Source organism: Amblyomma mixtum, chromosome 9 (assembly GCF_055824585.1).
Source record: "Amblyomma mixtum isolate Tamu chromosome 9, ASM5582458v1, whole genome shotgun sequence".
Classification (NCBI taxonomy): Eukaryota; Metazoa; Arthropoda; class Arachnida; order Ixodida; family Ixodidae; genus Amblyomma; species Amblyomma mixtum.
The window spans coordinates 113856331-113871536 of NC_143020.1; the positions used below are offsets into that span (position 1 = coordinate 113856331).

The 15206-nt window shown below is 49.3% G+C and overlaps 2 protein-coding genes across 2 annotated transcripts in view; both read right to left on the reverse strand.

Moving 5' to 3' along the window:
• The window catches only part of LOC149330808 (uncharacterized), a 93218-nt gene that overhangs the window by 64729 nt on the left and 13283 nt on the right, over positions 1–15206 (reverse strand). The gene's annotated exons all lie outside the window — the stretch shown is intronic.
• LOC149330810 (uncharacterized) lies at positions 11799–13059 on the reverse strand. The gene is made up of 2 exons (XM_089559504.1): positions 12400–13059; positions 11799–12063 (listed from the first exon to the last, which is right to left on the reverse strand). The coding sequence occupies exon 1, from the start codon at positions 13057–13059 to the stop codon at positions 12415–12417; it is 645 nt and encodes a 214-aa protein (XP_089415630.1). The 3' UTR covers positions 11799–12063; positions 12400–12414.

Consider the following 15206-nt stretch of genomic DNA (forward strand, 5'->3'; position numbering starts at 1 on the left):
GGCGTAAGTCGTCGGACATGTCTGTGCCTCGATCGACCGTTCCCGGAGCAGCCGGTGGTCCAATGGCGACGGGAGGTGACACCACAGCCACCATCGGAATCACCGGCTCGCCTGCCGCTCCTGGTTCGCCTTCCTGCTGCGGGTGGTCCGCCAACTGCTGACTCTCCTCCTGTGCTGCGCCTTCACCGCCACCGAAGCATCGACAGCAACCCACGCAGATCTTGCAGACACGACTGCCGGGCATGATGACTCCTTTTTTTCTTGCGGCGAGGTCTTGAAAAGTTACATCTCCCGGAAAGATGATGTGCCGGAGAGCGTGTCGATGCTGGGCCCGTTGTCGTTCTGCACGAACGCCGTGACCTCCGCTTCCGTTTTGTACGCTTTCAGGATGGTGACGTAAACGACCGAGGGCACATGCGTTCCAGTTATCGCGGATGTGATTGCAAAGGGCAAGTTGCGACTACCGGTATGGAATTTGTTTGGTCATGGGCAGCCATTACTTCGTCAAGCGCTTCTGGTCCTCGATAGCAACTATTCAACGATTGTAATCTGATTGAGTCGCGGTCCTATTCTTCGTTATTAAGGAGCTTACCGATGCACGTAACACATGTGTTGCGGTCAGGATCGATTATCTGGTGGGCGTGGCAAATGGTGATTACGGAGATAGAAGGAGTGGAAAGTACTTCGCAAGGCCTTTGATCTTGCATGTATACGCTGTGCGAAGCCGCTATCAACGTGGCAGTGGTAAACACCACTTATGCGGCTGCTAATATCACTGAGCTTTTCAAATCACATAGTTGTGTTTCCACTGTGTGCTCGCAGGATCAGACAGTGTTGAGCGTCACGCCACCGAATTGAATCTTTTTTTCCAGCAGGAAAAAAATATTCTTCCTTATACTAAAAGGCAGTGCAAGCATACTAATAGCTTCGATGGATTGGTATACGGAGACTCCACTACATGTTATGACACTGACTTAAGGTCGCCATTTGTGACACGTGGGAAACTCCAGGGAAGCGACTTCGTATAGTATGCGTGACGGGTGCTTGCTTCACAGAACGTGAAACTGTCTTCTTTTTGCCTCCGTATTGCACAACCCCACGCGCTACGTTAAGCGAGCGCTTCAAAGTGTTGGCTGGTGAATATGGTCCTGCTCAGATCCGTATACGTGAGAGATTCGCACGTGCACGGATCAGTGATACGTGAGTCCACGGGGCTGTCATAGTAAAATGATGAAACATAAAAAAAAATTACGAGGGTGCACCATGAAAATGTTCGTAATGATCCCTTAGCTTGTGTTTTGAGCAATATTTCCTTCGGATGCACTGAGCTCTCCATTTTACCACTGCCTCCTCATATCGGTGAAGAAGCGGTTCTTCTCCCCGACCCCTCCGTTTAATTTTATTTTCATACAATATATTTGCTTGCCTTCTGAACTTTCGTTCTGTAAAACTTTGTCGCTGCTTGGTTTGTACAACGTACTAAGTCGAAAGTTGGCTGAGTTGGTTCATACTTTCGGAGAGAAGCAAAAACCTCGCGGTACGAACCTATAGCGTTACAGGGCTTTTTGTGTGCGTTTGTGCGTGTGCGTGCGTGCGCGTGCCTGTCGTGTCCGCCTCCCAACCCAAAGGACAGCTGTTCGATTTCCGCCTGACCAAGTTTTTTTTTTCTTTTCAGCGAAACTGTATTGTTAGTCTGGGGGATGCGCGCTTAGTTTGACCTTGGTCCGGGTTCAAGGTCAAACGCGAAAAGCGAGGAGCAACTCTGCGTTGTATTTCGAGTAACAGAGCTTTCGCTTTAAAAAAACGATGTACAGCTAACGGCATAGACTTGCGCCTTTTCGTCATTCTTTGTATCTAGACCGTGCATGCATTACAAAGACTACCAACTATCCCGAAGCGAACTCTTGATTCGCCAATAAGTCTACGAAGTCACGCGAAGCACCGCATTTAGCAGGGCGGCGCGGTTTCGGTTAGCGGTTTAAAGTTCTTGTGTTCAATGTTTCGAGGCATAATTTGCTGGAACGAAGAGACGGAGCTGTATATGGTTTGTGGTTTATGGGCGCTTAACGTCCCAAAGCGACTCAGGCTATGAGGGACGACGTAGTGAAGGAGTCCTGAAATTTCGACCTCCTGCACTGACATCGCCGGGATCGAACCCGCGTCTTTCGGGCCAGCAGCCGAGCGCCATAACAACTGAACCGTGGGGCGGCTGTATATGACATGTCCATTAGCTTAAGGCGTTCGAAAGGAACACGAAAGGTAGTTCTCAACTTAAAATAGCGCAGAAGACATGGACGAAGACAGAAGGGGAAAAATACACAGCAGCGACTTTCAACAACGTTTATTCCGGGAGTTTGCGTTTATATATATGCATGGCTTGATGCCCGAGAAATGAAAAAGAGGTACAGTGGGCAAGCAAGTAATAAAACTGATGCTAATCGCATTTTGAAGACCTGGCAAAGTGCGAAAGCTCCTCTATAAGGAAAGGTTGGTTTGGTTTGGTTTATGGGGTTTAACGTCCCAAAGCGACTAAGGCTATGAGAGACGCCGTAGTGGAGGGCTCCGGAAATTTCGACCACCTGGGGTTCTTTAACGTGCACTGACATCGCACAGTACACGGGCCTCTAGAATATCTCCTCCAAAGAAATTCCAGCCGCCGCGGCCGGGATCGAACCCGCGTCCTTTGGGTCAGCAGCCGAGCACCATAGCCACTGAGCCACCGCGGCGGCAATAAGGAAAGGGAAGGCAGGCTGACGCAGCGACGATTCGTAGCGCTTCAATGATTTCCCTGGCGGTACTGTCCTTGCTTCTGCGATTTATTTGCTTATGAATCAAATCGCACGCTTTTTTTGCGTTTTTTTCTGCGTTCTAAGCCTGTTTTTGTGTTCATCTGTCGCTTATTGCGCATATAGTTTAAAGTCAGCTCCGTGTACGTATTTTGTGCCGTCGCCCAAACAACTAACCCGCATGTCTAACCTTTGTGAGTTATGCCTCTATGGGGGGCCGCGGGGATTCAAAGCGGTATCTGAAATATGCTTAATAATTTGGTATCGAACTCGCCAGAGGGGTGGAATAAAGCTTGCTCTTTAAAATCTAACAATAAAGGGGGGAGGGACAAGAGGACGCAAAGATGCGCACTCAAGAAAAAAGACGTTAGACACGGACCGGCGCTATACTTTCAGCTGTGCTTTATTGAAGCATACTATAGCCGCCCAGAACATCCGACCCATGCGCTCCTTCAACTACTCCCATGACACGCGCATTGATAACAGCTTTGATCACCCTTATCTACCCTCTTGGTAGGCACGTTCCTTGTTCGTTAAATACAGCAACGTGTCAAACAATTATCTTGCTCATTGCTAACTAGAAACGCTTCTAACATTTCCCGCTCATATCTATTCCTTCGCCTCCCCAAAATGGAGACAGGCTCAAACGGCACAGTTTTTGTGCAATTTCTGAAACTGCTGCGATGAAGAGCCAAACGCCTTCCTGGGTCTCCTCCACCTAGGAAGTTTTTATGGCCCTGTAAGTTTGTTAACCCACCTGCCTGCCCTATATACGCTTTTCCGCCAGAGCAATGCGGTACACAACACCAGTCTTGCCCTCGACGAAGGATTTCACATGCTTGATCTTACATGCCCTAAATACCGCTGACATGAGAGCGGGTGAAGAAATTTGAAGTAATGCCATTGCCATATAAAGTCTCCCACACGACCAATTGTAGCAATAAGCTTAAAGAAGGGCACTTCGAAGAAATTAGTATCTATGCAGGCAGGGCTATAGCATTCAGTACCTACTAATCAACTGCATAAGTCGCGCACTAAGTATATCAATCAGGACACTGGTTCCGAACTTGCTTGTACGCACTGCAGGCAAGATTACTGCCATGTCAGGGGAATCCGCCAAGGTACAGCAATTATACACTAACGTCAACTCAGTCGTATGAGTACAAAAGAAAGCTTTATACCGCGTGCACAAAAAGCTGAAGAGTCAGTCGTCCTAATCAGTGCATCGAACTCGGATTGAAATTTTACAGTTAATATTGCGTGCTATAAGTTCGACCGGGCAGCTTACGGGGGGCGGAAAGGCTTGCGCAACACGTTGAACGCAGTACCTGCTTCGAACAGACTTCGGACAGATCGAACCCGACGCACAGGGCAGAAGTGTCGGAGAAAGCAAGTAAATGATGGAAATTTTTCCAGTTTTTTTTAGAGGGGGGGGGGGGGAAGGGGGGATTTTCTGTGGCCGCTGAAAGAGGACTATTCGAAAAATGACCGCCAAGCAGGAAGTAAAAGGGCAGCAAAAAGTTTTTATTGGCGATAAAAAGCCCGCAAGCGAGAGCTAAAATAAGTGATTCGAGGCAGGTCATCGTAACTGCGGCAGTTGGGTCGGGCGTCGTCGACTACAGAGGGCAGGTAGCGCTCGGGCAGGGCAGGTGTCGGAGAGCCGCCTCGGCGGTTGCGCCTTCTCGGAAGGAAGGGTGGTCGAGGCTACCCGTGGTGAGCGGCGTGGGATTTGAGTGGGCCCGCGACTGGTCGGACTGGAGCGACGTCACGACGGCCATGGACAGCTCGACGGGGCTGAAAGGGCAAGATGGACGTCATGAAGAGGCACCGGTGAAACAGCAACGTAAACACGACGGCATGGAATAGTAACACGGTAAGTAGAAGGCACTGACCGAAGCCAGGGAATAATGCAGAATGAACTGACCGCAGCAAGCGGTCCTGGAGAGCAGTACAAGCTTGAAACGAAAATGTTAGACAAGAGGTATTGATTGCGGTTCGAGAGCATCCGCTGCCATGCTAACGTGGGCTAACTAACTGCGTGCGTGTTTTCTGCAACACCGAACACTGGAGCGAGAAAGCCATTCCGACCTACGGGCGACGAGCAGAAGATAGAGCTAACGCGTCGGCAAAGGAGTCATGGGGACATGGTTAATTGCCCGAAAGTCTGCGGATGAGCATGATAGACGGAATTACGTGCTAAGCAGTCGAGTACAATGCGGGAATTTAACTTCATATTACGAGGACATAAGTGACAGTTTGGCACACTGCAGTGGAAGTTGAACGAGACTGCTGCCAGCTAGCAACTGCACAGTCCGCGCAAAGCAACCGAAAAGTAAGCAACTGCAAGATCGCAAAGAAAAAAAAACGAAACGAGATCAAGCAGAATCCACTCACCTCATCCGCTTAGCGCTAAGCCTCCCATGCAGGTCCCGCTGCCTTCCCCGGAAGTCTCGAACTGCCCGAGAGACTCCGAGGGCTCTGTCACGACCTCGCTTTGCGCTTTGCATCGAACGGCCGTGGCTCTGTCTCCTCGCTGGTGCAGGAGCCGCCGCTTCCAGTGCGGACCAAGTCAGCAAAGGGCCCTCGACCTTCGGCTTCTTTGCCGGCGGCTTCGACACGCCCGACGGGCCGGCACCCTGGTCGCCGCCAGCTCCAGTCACTGCAACTCCTGCGCCAGTCGGCGGCTTCGGCGCCTCGGCTGCGGGAGGTGGCAGGTTCGAAACCCACCGTCGGATACCCACTGCATATGGGTACAGGCTCCCGCGACGTGGCGACCGGTTTCTTTAGGGGGTGCAGTCCTGGGAGAGGCTCCATAGACCCCGCGGTGCCCTTCCGGAACGTGCCCTGTTTTGAACATCCAGCTGCCTAGGTGCTTGTAGAAGCACGTGCCACTCGAGACTGCAAAAGTCTTGGACTGATCTAGCACTGCTGTCCAATGCTTTTGCATGCATTTTTATATGCTCTGCAAACAAACAAGTTAGGGCGGTCATGTTTCAAGGCACGCCCTAGACTTCGCCAACCAATGAAAGTTTTACATACAGTAACCACAGCCCTGGAAGGTTGGGCACAACCTGAACCGAGGGCTTGGCAAAACGAAAAAAAAGAAACATAAAAAGAACATTCAGGAGACCCTCTCCACGCGGGTCTCCTCGCGGCGGCGAGAGGGGAGATAGGTCGAGGAGACCCTCTCCACGCAGGACTCCTCGCGGCGGCGAGAGGGGAGAGAGTGCGGATAGTGCGAGGAGACCCTCTCCACGCTGGACTCCTCGCCCTATCCGCACTCTCTCCCCTCTCGCCGCCGCACCCACGTGACGCTTCTCCAGGGATGACGAGTTCTAGGGGAGCAACAGGGCGAGTCACTTGCTGAATCATCTTGGGAGTGACTGGTGACAGAGGCAGGAAATGAGCCCCGCGATGCTTGGGTGCTGGCAGTGATACCAGCAAACAAAAGGTCCCTTCGCGGAACTGGAAAGGTTCCCAGGTTTCCGCTCGCACGCTTTCTTGGTACCCGTGGACACCTGCTGTCGACAATGCTAGCAGTCGGCTGTCATGGCGACGCTGCTAAGCCGGCAGTCACTTCCGAGCTTTTGTATGTGTTTGTGGAGGACACGTGGGTGCGGTGCCCGTGGCTTTACAGAGAAATCTCAGCGTATACTGGAGGCGCGCAGCGGCCTCAAGCTAAAGAAAGATGGGGGTGTCAATGAAGTGCGGCCTTACAACCACATTTTTTTTTCTTCTTCATCGAAACTGTATTGTTAGTCTGGGGGTGTGTGCTTATTTTCTTTCGTTCAAATTTAAGCAGCGCTAACTGTTAGGACGAATACACAGAGGACATGACAGGATGGGCTGTGACTCCAACTATGTTTATTGAACACGTTTTTCGTAGAACATACAAGAAAAGACGACCGTGAGCGCATGCGCGGCAGACCACAGAAGAAAAGGCCAAGAAAACGAGATGGGGGCAAGACTAAAGTGAGGTGAGGTGTCATGTCCTCTGTGTATTCGTCCTAAAAGTTAGCGCTGCTTAGCCTTGAACGAAAGAAAATGCATAACCAACTAGCCCCGCAACGTGTTTTACTAATTGTAGAAGAACTTGTTGTTGGGCTAGTTGGTAGTTATTCATAATTAAATTCAAAGGCGCCAAACCATACGCACACACACACACAGGAGAAGAAAGAAAGACGAGACAGAGCGCCTGTCTCGTCTTTCTTTCTTCTCCTGTGTGTGTGTGTGTGCGTATGGTTTGGCGCCTTTGAATTTAATTATGAATTTACTAATTGTGTGCTTAGTTTGACCTTGGTCGAAGTTCAAGGTCAAGTGCGCAAAGCCAGGCGAAACTCTGAGTTGTAACTCGAGTAGTAGGGCTTTCACTCCAAAAAGCTATGTACAGCTAACGGCATAGACTTGCGCCTTTTCGTCACTCTTGGTATCTAGGCCCTGTGTGCTTCGCGCCGTGCATGCATTATAACGGTCGACCAACTACCCCGAAGTGGACTCCTGGTTGCTCTTGATTCGCCAATAAGTCGAAGAAGTCACGCGAAGCAGCGCATTTAGCAGGGCGGCGCGGTTTCGGTTAGCGGCTTAAAGTTGTTGTGAACTTGTGTTCAATGTTTCAAGGTATAATTTGCTGAAACGACGAGACGGACCTGTATATGGTTTGTGGTTTATGGGGGTTTAACACCCCAAAGCGACTCAGGCTATGGGGACGCCGTAGTGAAGGACTCAGGAAATCTCGACCACTATGGGTTCTGTAACATGCACTGGCATCGCACAGTACACGGGCCTCTAGCATTTCGCATCCACCGAAATGCGACCGCCAGGGCCGGGATCGCACCCGCGTATTTCGGATCAGGAACAGCTTTGTGTAGTTTTCTTTCTAGTTTTTATTCTTTTTTTTCTCTCGCCTTTTTTTCATTTTCTTATGTATGACCGTCGGACACTTGTATCCCCCCTCCCCTTATGTAATATGTCCCCATGGGACCCTTAAGGGTTAATAAATGATGATGATGAAGCTTCATAACCACTGAGCCACCGCGGCTTATTCACATCATAAAACAGCTCAAAAGACACGGACGAAGATACAAAGAGACAAATATATTTCAGCGACTTTCAACAACGTTTATTGCGGGAATTTGCGTTTATATATGCATGGCTTGATGCCCGAGCAATAGAAAAAAAGAGGTACAGTGGGCAAACAAGTAATAAAACTGACGCCAATCGCATTTTGCAGACCTGGCAAAGTGCGAAAGCTCTTTTCCTGATAAGGGAAGGAAAGGCAGGTCGACGCAGTTACGATTCGTAGCGCTTCAATGATTTCCCTGGCGGTACTGTCCTTGCTTCTGGAATTTATTTCCTTATGAAACATATCGCACTCTATTTTTTGCGTTTATTTCTGCGTTCTGTGCCTGTTTTTGTGTTCATCTGTCGCTTACTGCGAATGTAGTTTAAAGTCAGCTCCGTGTACGTATCTTTTGCCTTCGCCCAACCAAAGAGGGTTCACCAGTGGCAGTGTCCATAGGAAATACATGGGAACTTTCAGAAGCTACACCGTGTCTAAACATGGCTCGATTTTCATGAGGTTTGTGGCAGTGTTTTCTTCCTTAGCGTATAGAGGAAATGTTACGGGCAGATTTTATTGTTTAAGTTTCATTTTTTTACCAATTAGACGCAAAATTCCAGAAAATTGTGCTTTTAGATATGTCGAACTTTTATGTCATCTCGTGAAAAAACTAAGCCAAATAACAAAATTTCGTCCGCAAAATTTCCTCCCTTTTTCCTTCTTGATAGTTATGCCGCAATTTTTATCCATATCGAACCTATAATTTGCGTTTTACAGGCTCTGAAAGTTGTGTATGCATTTTTTGCTGGGATTTGAATTTCGCGCTAAAATTTTATTAGTGCGACGTGGCTCCACCTGGCGATAAATTATTTTGTCACTATTACGCTCTACCACCAACTTCTTGCTTGTCTGTGTTCGTGCGCACACTTTCTTCTTAGAACCTGGACGAACTTGATTTCTTTCTTTCCTTTTTTGCTTGGCTGTATTTCGAAAGGATTTGTACTGTTCTTTTTTTCTCGAGCTTGTGGTGCGAAAAGGAAGCGGTATGCAAGGCCACACCCAAAAGCACCTCAGCCTCCCCCCCCCCCCCCCCCCCTCCCACAGCAGCACACACAGTAACGCATTGTTCGCACCAAAACACACGTGAGTCGAGTTATCGGGTCAAAAACTGATTACTGGGTCCATGTAAACGCGCCGAGTCGAGTCAGGAGTCGGGACCAGTAAACTCCGCCGCAAGGGGTAGGTTGACTCAGCTCCACCTAGAGTTACTGTATATGCTACCATATACAGTAACTCTAGCTCCACCCTGCCCCGATGTGCTTGTAGCTGACGAGCCGACTACAAAAAGAAATTTAACGAAGAAGATGACACATGTGCAGTGTGTGGTAGATCTGTGGAAACAATCGAACACCTGATAATCAAACGTGATGGTATCCATCCGGATGTCGATGCAGGCACAGTCACTCTTCCTGAGGCCCTAGGGTTTAAAGATAACAATGGTCATGTAAATAAATCTGCAGTGGAAGTTAGCAAAAAGCGATTGGAGGATTGGTGGCTGAAAAGCAGAGATATGGCATGAGGTTAGAATTGTAGGAAACCGTAGGTAAAGATGATGGCGATTCTTAATGAGAATTGCCAATACAGTAAACAAAAAAACAATAAAGAAAGAAAAGCTGAGCATGGTGACAATTGTTACCACCCCGTTTCAAAAGGGGCGCTCCTATACATCCATCCATCCATCTCGACTAGCTAAAATCGAGTCAACACGCGTCGGTCGAGTTGGGTTGACTTCGCTCAGCCCGACCCCCGACTCGACCTGACGTTATTGGTTTATGTAAACAGAGCTAAGCAAGAACTCGCTTATGCAATGCCAATGTTTGCGTTCAGTCACCATGCATAGCTACAGGACGCTCTCGGTTCTTTTGCAAACCACACTTCCCGTCCTTTTAAGTTTCATCCAACTTTGATTTGCTTGGTGCCTTGTTGGTGCTCAGAAGCGGAAGATGGGTGTTCGGCGCTGGTAAGGCTCGTACGAGACTAGGCAACGTAAGCTACAGGCTGTTACTACAAGCAAGGACATGCTGCTGTAGCTATGTTAGGAAGGCTACGCGGGAAAGGGAAGAAAACTAGTCATAAGGCCTTGTGCTAGGAGCTCCTTTTTTTACTTTTATTAGCAGACTGACTACATAGGAGTTCATCACAATGGAACCTTTTCCGGGTAATGTCCTGCTGATGCACCAAGACTCTCTTCCGCCATTTTAACCGGCCACACCTGTCTGCGCAGGCGAAACCAGTAACCCCAGCCTACCATTGTAAAAGAAATTTCGCAGAAAAGACGGAGTGAAGCTTAGGCAACCCAAACCGGAAACGCTAAACTGGCGGGTTACTGGGAAATTGTCCATTGACTGACCCCCACATCCTTCTTTGCTCAATGGCTTGAGAGGGGTTATCTATTTTGTGCTTCGGTCCCCGGAACCTTGGCTGCATACCCCCTGCATACCTGGAGGGGGAATAGAACTTACCTCCTTTTTTGGGGTATTCAGGTGCTGCCATCTATCGACAGAAAAAGTTCAAATCTGAACTACGTTTAATAATTTGGTATCGTACTCGCCAGAGAGGTGCAATAAAGCTTGCTCTTTAAAATCTAACAAAAAAGGGGGGGCGGGGACCAGATGATGCAAAGATGCGTAGACGTTAGACACGGACAGGCACTGTTCTTTCAACTGTGCTTTATTGAAGCATACAATTGCCGCGCAAAACGTCCGACGCATGCGCACCTTCAACCACTCCCCATGACACGCGCATTGATAACAGCTTTGATCACCCTTATCTACCCTCTTAGTAGGCACGTTCCTTGTTCGTTAAATACAGCAACGTGTCACACAATTATCTTGCTCATTGCCAATATGAAACGCTTCTAAGATTTCCCGCTCATGTCTATTTCTTCGCCCCCCCCCCAAAATGGTGACACGTTAAAACGGCACAGGTTTTGTGCAATTTCTGAAACTGCTGCGATGAAGATCCAAACGCCTTCCCGGGTCTCTTCCTCCTAGGAAGTTTTTATGTCCATGTAAGTTTGTTAACCCACCTGCCTGTCTGCCCTATATACACTTTTCCAGAGGCCAGAGCAATGCGGCACACAACGCCAATCTTGCCCTCGACGAAGGGCTTCACATGCTTGATGTTACATGCCCTAAAAACAGCTGACATGGGAGCGAATGAAGAAATTTGAAGTAATGCCATGGCAACATAAAGGCTCCCACAAGACTAATTGTAGCTATAAGCTTAAGGAAGGGTACTTCGAAGAAATTAGTATCTGTGCAGGCAGGGAGTAATATTCAGTACTACTAATTTACGGCATACGTCGCCCACTAAGTATCACTCAGGACACTGGTTCCGAACTTGCTTGCAAGGACTGCAGGCAAGGTGACTGCCATGTCAGAGGAATGCGCCAAGGTACAGCAATTATTCACTAACGCCCACACCCAATCACAGTCATACGACTACAAAATAAAGCTATACCACGTGCGCAGAAATTGCATAGTCGAAGAGACAGACACCCTAATCAGGGCAGCGAACTCTGTAGTTTTATAGCTTATATTGCGTTCAATAAGTTCGACCGGACAGCTTACTGAGGGCGAAAAGGCTTGTGTAACAAATTGAACTCATCGCCTACTTCGAACCCAAGGGAAACATTCTTCGGCACGAAAGGTGGGAAGAGTGGGGATATTGGCGTTAATGACACGTAACCGCTCTATTCAGGTCACCCGACACACAGGGAGAAGTTTCGGAGTAAACATGTAAATGATCCACTTCTTAGTCTGTATTTGTTATTTTTTTTGGGGGGGGGGGGGGGAGGGGAGAGACTGGAGGTAGGCTTCTCTGTGGCCGCTGAAAATGGACTGTTCGGAAAATAACTGCCAAGCAGGAAGTAAAAGTGCAGCAAAAAGTTTTTATTGCCGATAAAAAGCACACAAGCGAGAGCTAGCAGAATAAAAAAAGCGAAGGAGGAGTACACAACGCCGGATCCGGCAGGAGAGCGAAGCGAATAGCAAAAAGGCAGCAGGGCATTGTTTGAGCTTCGCGAAGCAGGTAAACATGTGGCAGCGGAATAAAAGCGTAAAAAAGCATGGCGAAAATTCAAAAAGGCTGGGTCGGTGTCACATGACGAGGGCGGACTGGAGCAATGTCACGAAGGCCATGGACAGCTCGACGGGGCTGAAATGGCAAAATGCAGGTCAGGAAGAGGCACCGGGTAAGCAGCAACGTAAACGCGACGGCACATAACAGGAGCAGGGCAAGTAGAAAGCACTGCCCGAAGCCAGGGATTAATGCAGAATGAACTGACCGCAGCAAGCCGTCCTAAGCAGTCGAGTACAATGCGGGGATGTAACTATTACGAAGATATAAGTGACAGTTAGGCACACTGCAATGGAAGGTGAACGAGACTGCTGCCAGCTAGCAGTTACACAGTCCACGCAAAGCAACCGAAAAGTGACTGCGAGATCGCAAGGAAAAAAAAAAACGAAAGGAGATCAAGCAGAATTCACTGACCTCATCCGCTTAGCGCTAAGCCTTGGCGGGGCCCTTTCCAGCACTTTCCTCTGGGGAGGTGGAGGTATCTTCGGCGGTACCTCCCATGGAGGAACCGCTGCCTTCCCCCGAAGTCTCGAACTGGCCGACAGACACCGACGGCTCGGTCTCCTCGCTGTTGCCGGAGCCGCCGCTTCCAGTGCGGACCAAGTCAGGAAAGGGCCCCTCGGCCTTCGGCTTCTTTGCCGGCGGCTTCGACACGCCCGACGGGCCGGCACCCGGGTCGTCGCCAGCTCCAGTCACTCCTCCTGCGCTCCTGCGCTCCTCCTCCCGCGCTGGTCCTCCTGTGCCGGTCGGCGGCTTCGTAATCACGGGCCTTGTCATGTCCTTCAAAGGGATCTCGTGGGGGATGGACTCCGAGGCTCGTGCGCCGTCGCGTCTGCGGAGTCTCCTGCAGGGGGTGGTGCAGCGGTTGAGTATCGCCCTGCCGCTGGGGTTCGTCTTCGCAGCAACACCTGCGGAGGCAGTCCTCGCATGTGCCGCAGATGCACTTCCTGATGGCTTCCATAGCTCGTACTCCCTGGAACCTTCGTGGACGGAAGAAGACCGAAGCGTGGATCCTTCTGGCTTGCGTGGCCTCCTGCTGCTGCCGGTGTGCGGGAATTGTGAGGGCGGCTTCATTTTTATACGTTCTGCAGCCAGTGACGACACTGGCGCGAGTTGTGGACGGCGCATGCGCAAACTTTTTATCGCTTCACGCCACGTACACGTGGACGTGAGAAGGTGTTTGGTCACACGAGGGCCCGCGCAAAAAACCCGTAAACTTCTGCATGATAAATGACGAGTTGTGGACTGCGCATGCGCCAACTTGGTATCGCTTCACACCACGTGACCGTGGGCGTGAGAAAGTACAGAGGGCAAAACGCATGTCTAGAACACGCTCTGAGCGTGTTTCGGGCGTAACACGCGATAACTAGCCATAAGATTTGGTTAAAAATGGTCTGGATGTAAACATGTGCTATTAAACTCATAGAATTTCATCGTCATTTTTGGCTTTCTTGGTCTCAGCGGCTTTGGGAGCTCCGGAACACACCGTTTGGTTGTTCTAGGCATGCGTTTTGCCCTCTGTACTTGGTATAACAAAGGCTCGCGCAAAAAAAAGCCGTCAAAATTATGCGCGAGAAATAACGCATTTGGAAAAATACGTATATGTAAATTTAATTCAGGTCAGGCCCGTGTACTGTGCGATGTCAGTGCACGTTAACGAACCCCAGGTGGTCGAAATTTCCGGAGCCCTTCACTATGGCGTCCCTCATAGCCTGAGTTGCTTTGGGACATTAAACCCCAATAAACCAAAACAAACAACAAACGTGCCTTCCTAGAAACTGAAGGTCACTGCTGTAATTCAGTACCCAGTGGTGTTTGGTGTTTTATTCTCTCGAAGAACGGGGCTTGCTGGACACGATGACAGCACAGCGACTGAACTGTCTCTCCGACATAACCGGTATGCATTATTCTACTTGTGCAGTGGTGACCACGACAGTAGATTGGAAGCAGCTTTAAGAAAGTTTGGCGACCACCTGCTGGTAGCTTTCGTTCCTGGAGTCCACAACGATGCCGCGACTGACAGGAACTGGGGATTACTCAAGGTAAATTATTTTTGCCACTGCCACTTAGTATTCGTTATGCAGGGCGCCGCAGTATCACGGAGTCTTTCAGAAGAAAGGTGGAAACGTGTCATTCCCACAGCTTGCTTGTCAGGTGAATTCAGGAAAGAAGCGTGTCAAGACGTCAGCAGAAATTCATTCTTCAAGGCAGTTTTCATCTTTCATGAGTGGTAGGCACGGGGTTGGTCGAGGAGCAATCACCAGCTGGTTAAGTATGGCAGGTATGTGGAGTTTAATGTCCGGAAGCTGCACGCAGCTAGGGGAGCATGACGGTCGCTTTAATGGAAGCCTCCGGATTAACTTAGACCACCTTGGATTTTCTAGCGTGCACCGACATGGCGCAGCACAAGGGTGCATTTGCATTTCGTCTCCATTGAAATTTGGCCGCAGCGGCCGAGATTCGACCCCGCGACCTTAAGCTCAGTAGCCGGAGCCACTGCGGTGGGTACCTGTCATGAGAAATTCTGTGACTACTTTAATCACACTCGTTCCCTTTTGGCACATAGTTCCACGAAGAAGTATAACTTTGATTTTAAGTCGCGAAACTTCGGAAAATTAGGGCCCCGTATAGGCTTGTCGCAAATAGGTGACACGTTCCTCTTCTCCTGCCTCTTTCCCCTACGCAGTCATTGTCATCCACTCTCAAGAACGTGCTTAGCGTCATCGTCTGAAACGACCACGTGTCGTGGTCGCTTTTATACGCGTTCTTTCTTTGCTGAATGGAAGCGGCACCGATGAAAAAAGTGACACAAAATGAAATCAACCACGTTTTTTGGCCGCAAGTGCTGACACTTCATTGCGTGACGTCATGAAGGAAAAAAAGGCGCATGCTATCAAGTACCCATACCAGTCCACCCCATATATCTTTCGCAAGCATGCGCAGGTGCCAAAATTTTGATAAAAAGCTTCTTTGAAGCGCAATGCGTTTCTTTCTCATTGTGAACAAGACGCCTGTAGCGATGCCGAAACGTCAATGTTTTACTTTTTTTCTTCATTTCAGTCAGATGGGTTTCGGGCGAACCCTGAACTATCTTTGGGGAAACATTCGTTTAGCTCCGAATGGTTGCGCATACGTCAGTGCTGAGTTATAAAAGTTCGGACAGCAGAAATTCACGCGAAAGATACAGATTGCTGAACTACCTTCGCGGAAACATTCGTTTA

Bases quoted from the DNA above. Each gene is read 5' to 3' on its own strand.
- LOC149330810 (XM_089559504.1), bottom strand. From the start codon at position 13,059: ATGAAGCCGCCCTCACAATTCCCGCACACCGGCAGCAGCAGGAGGCCA.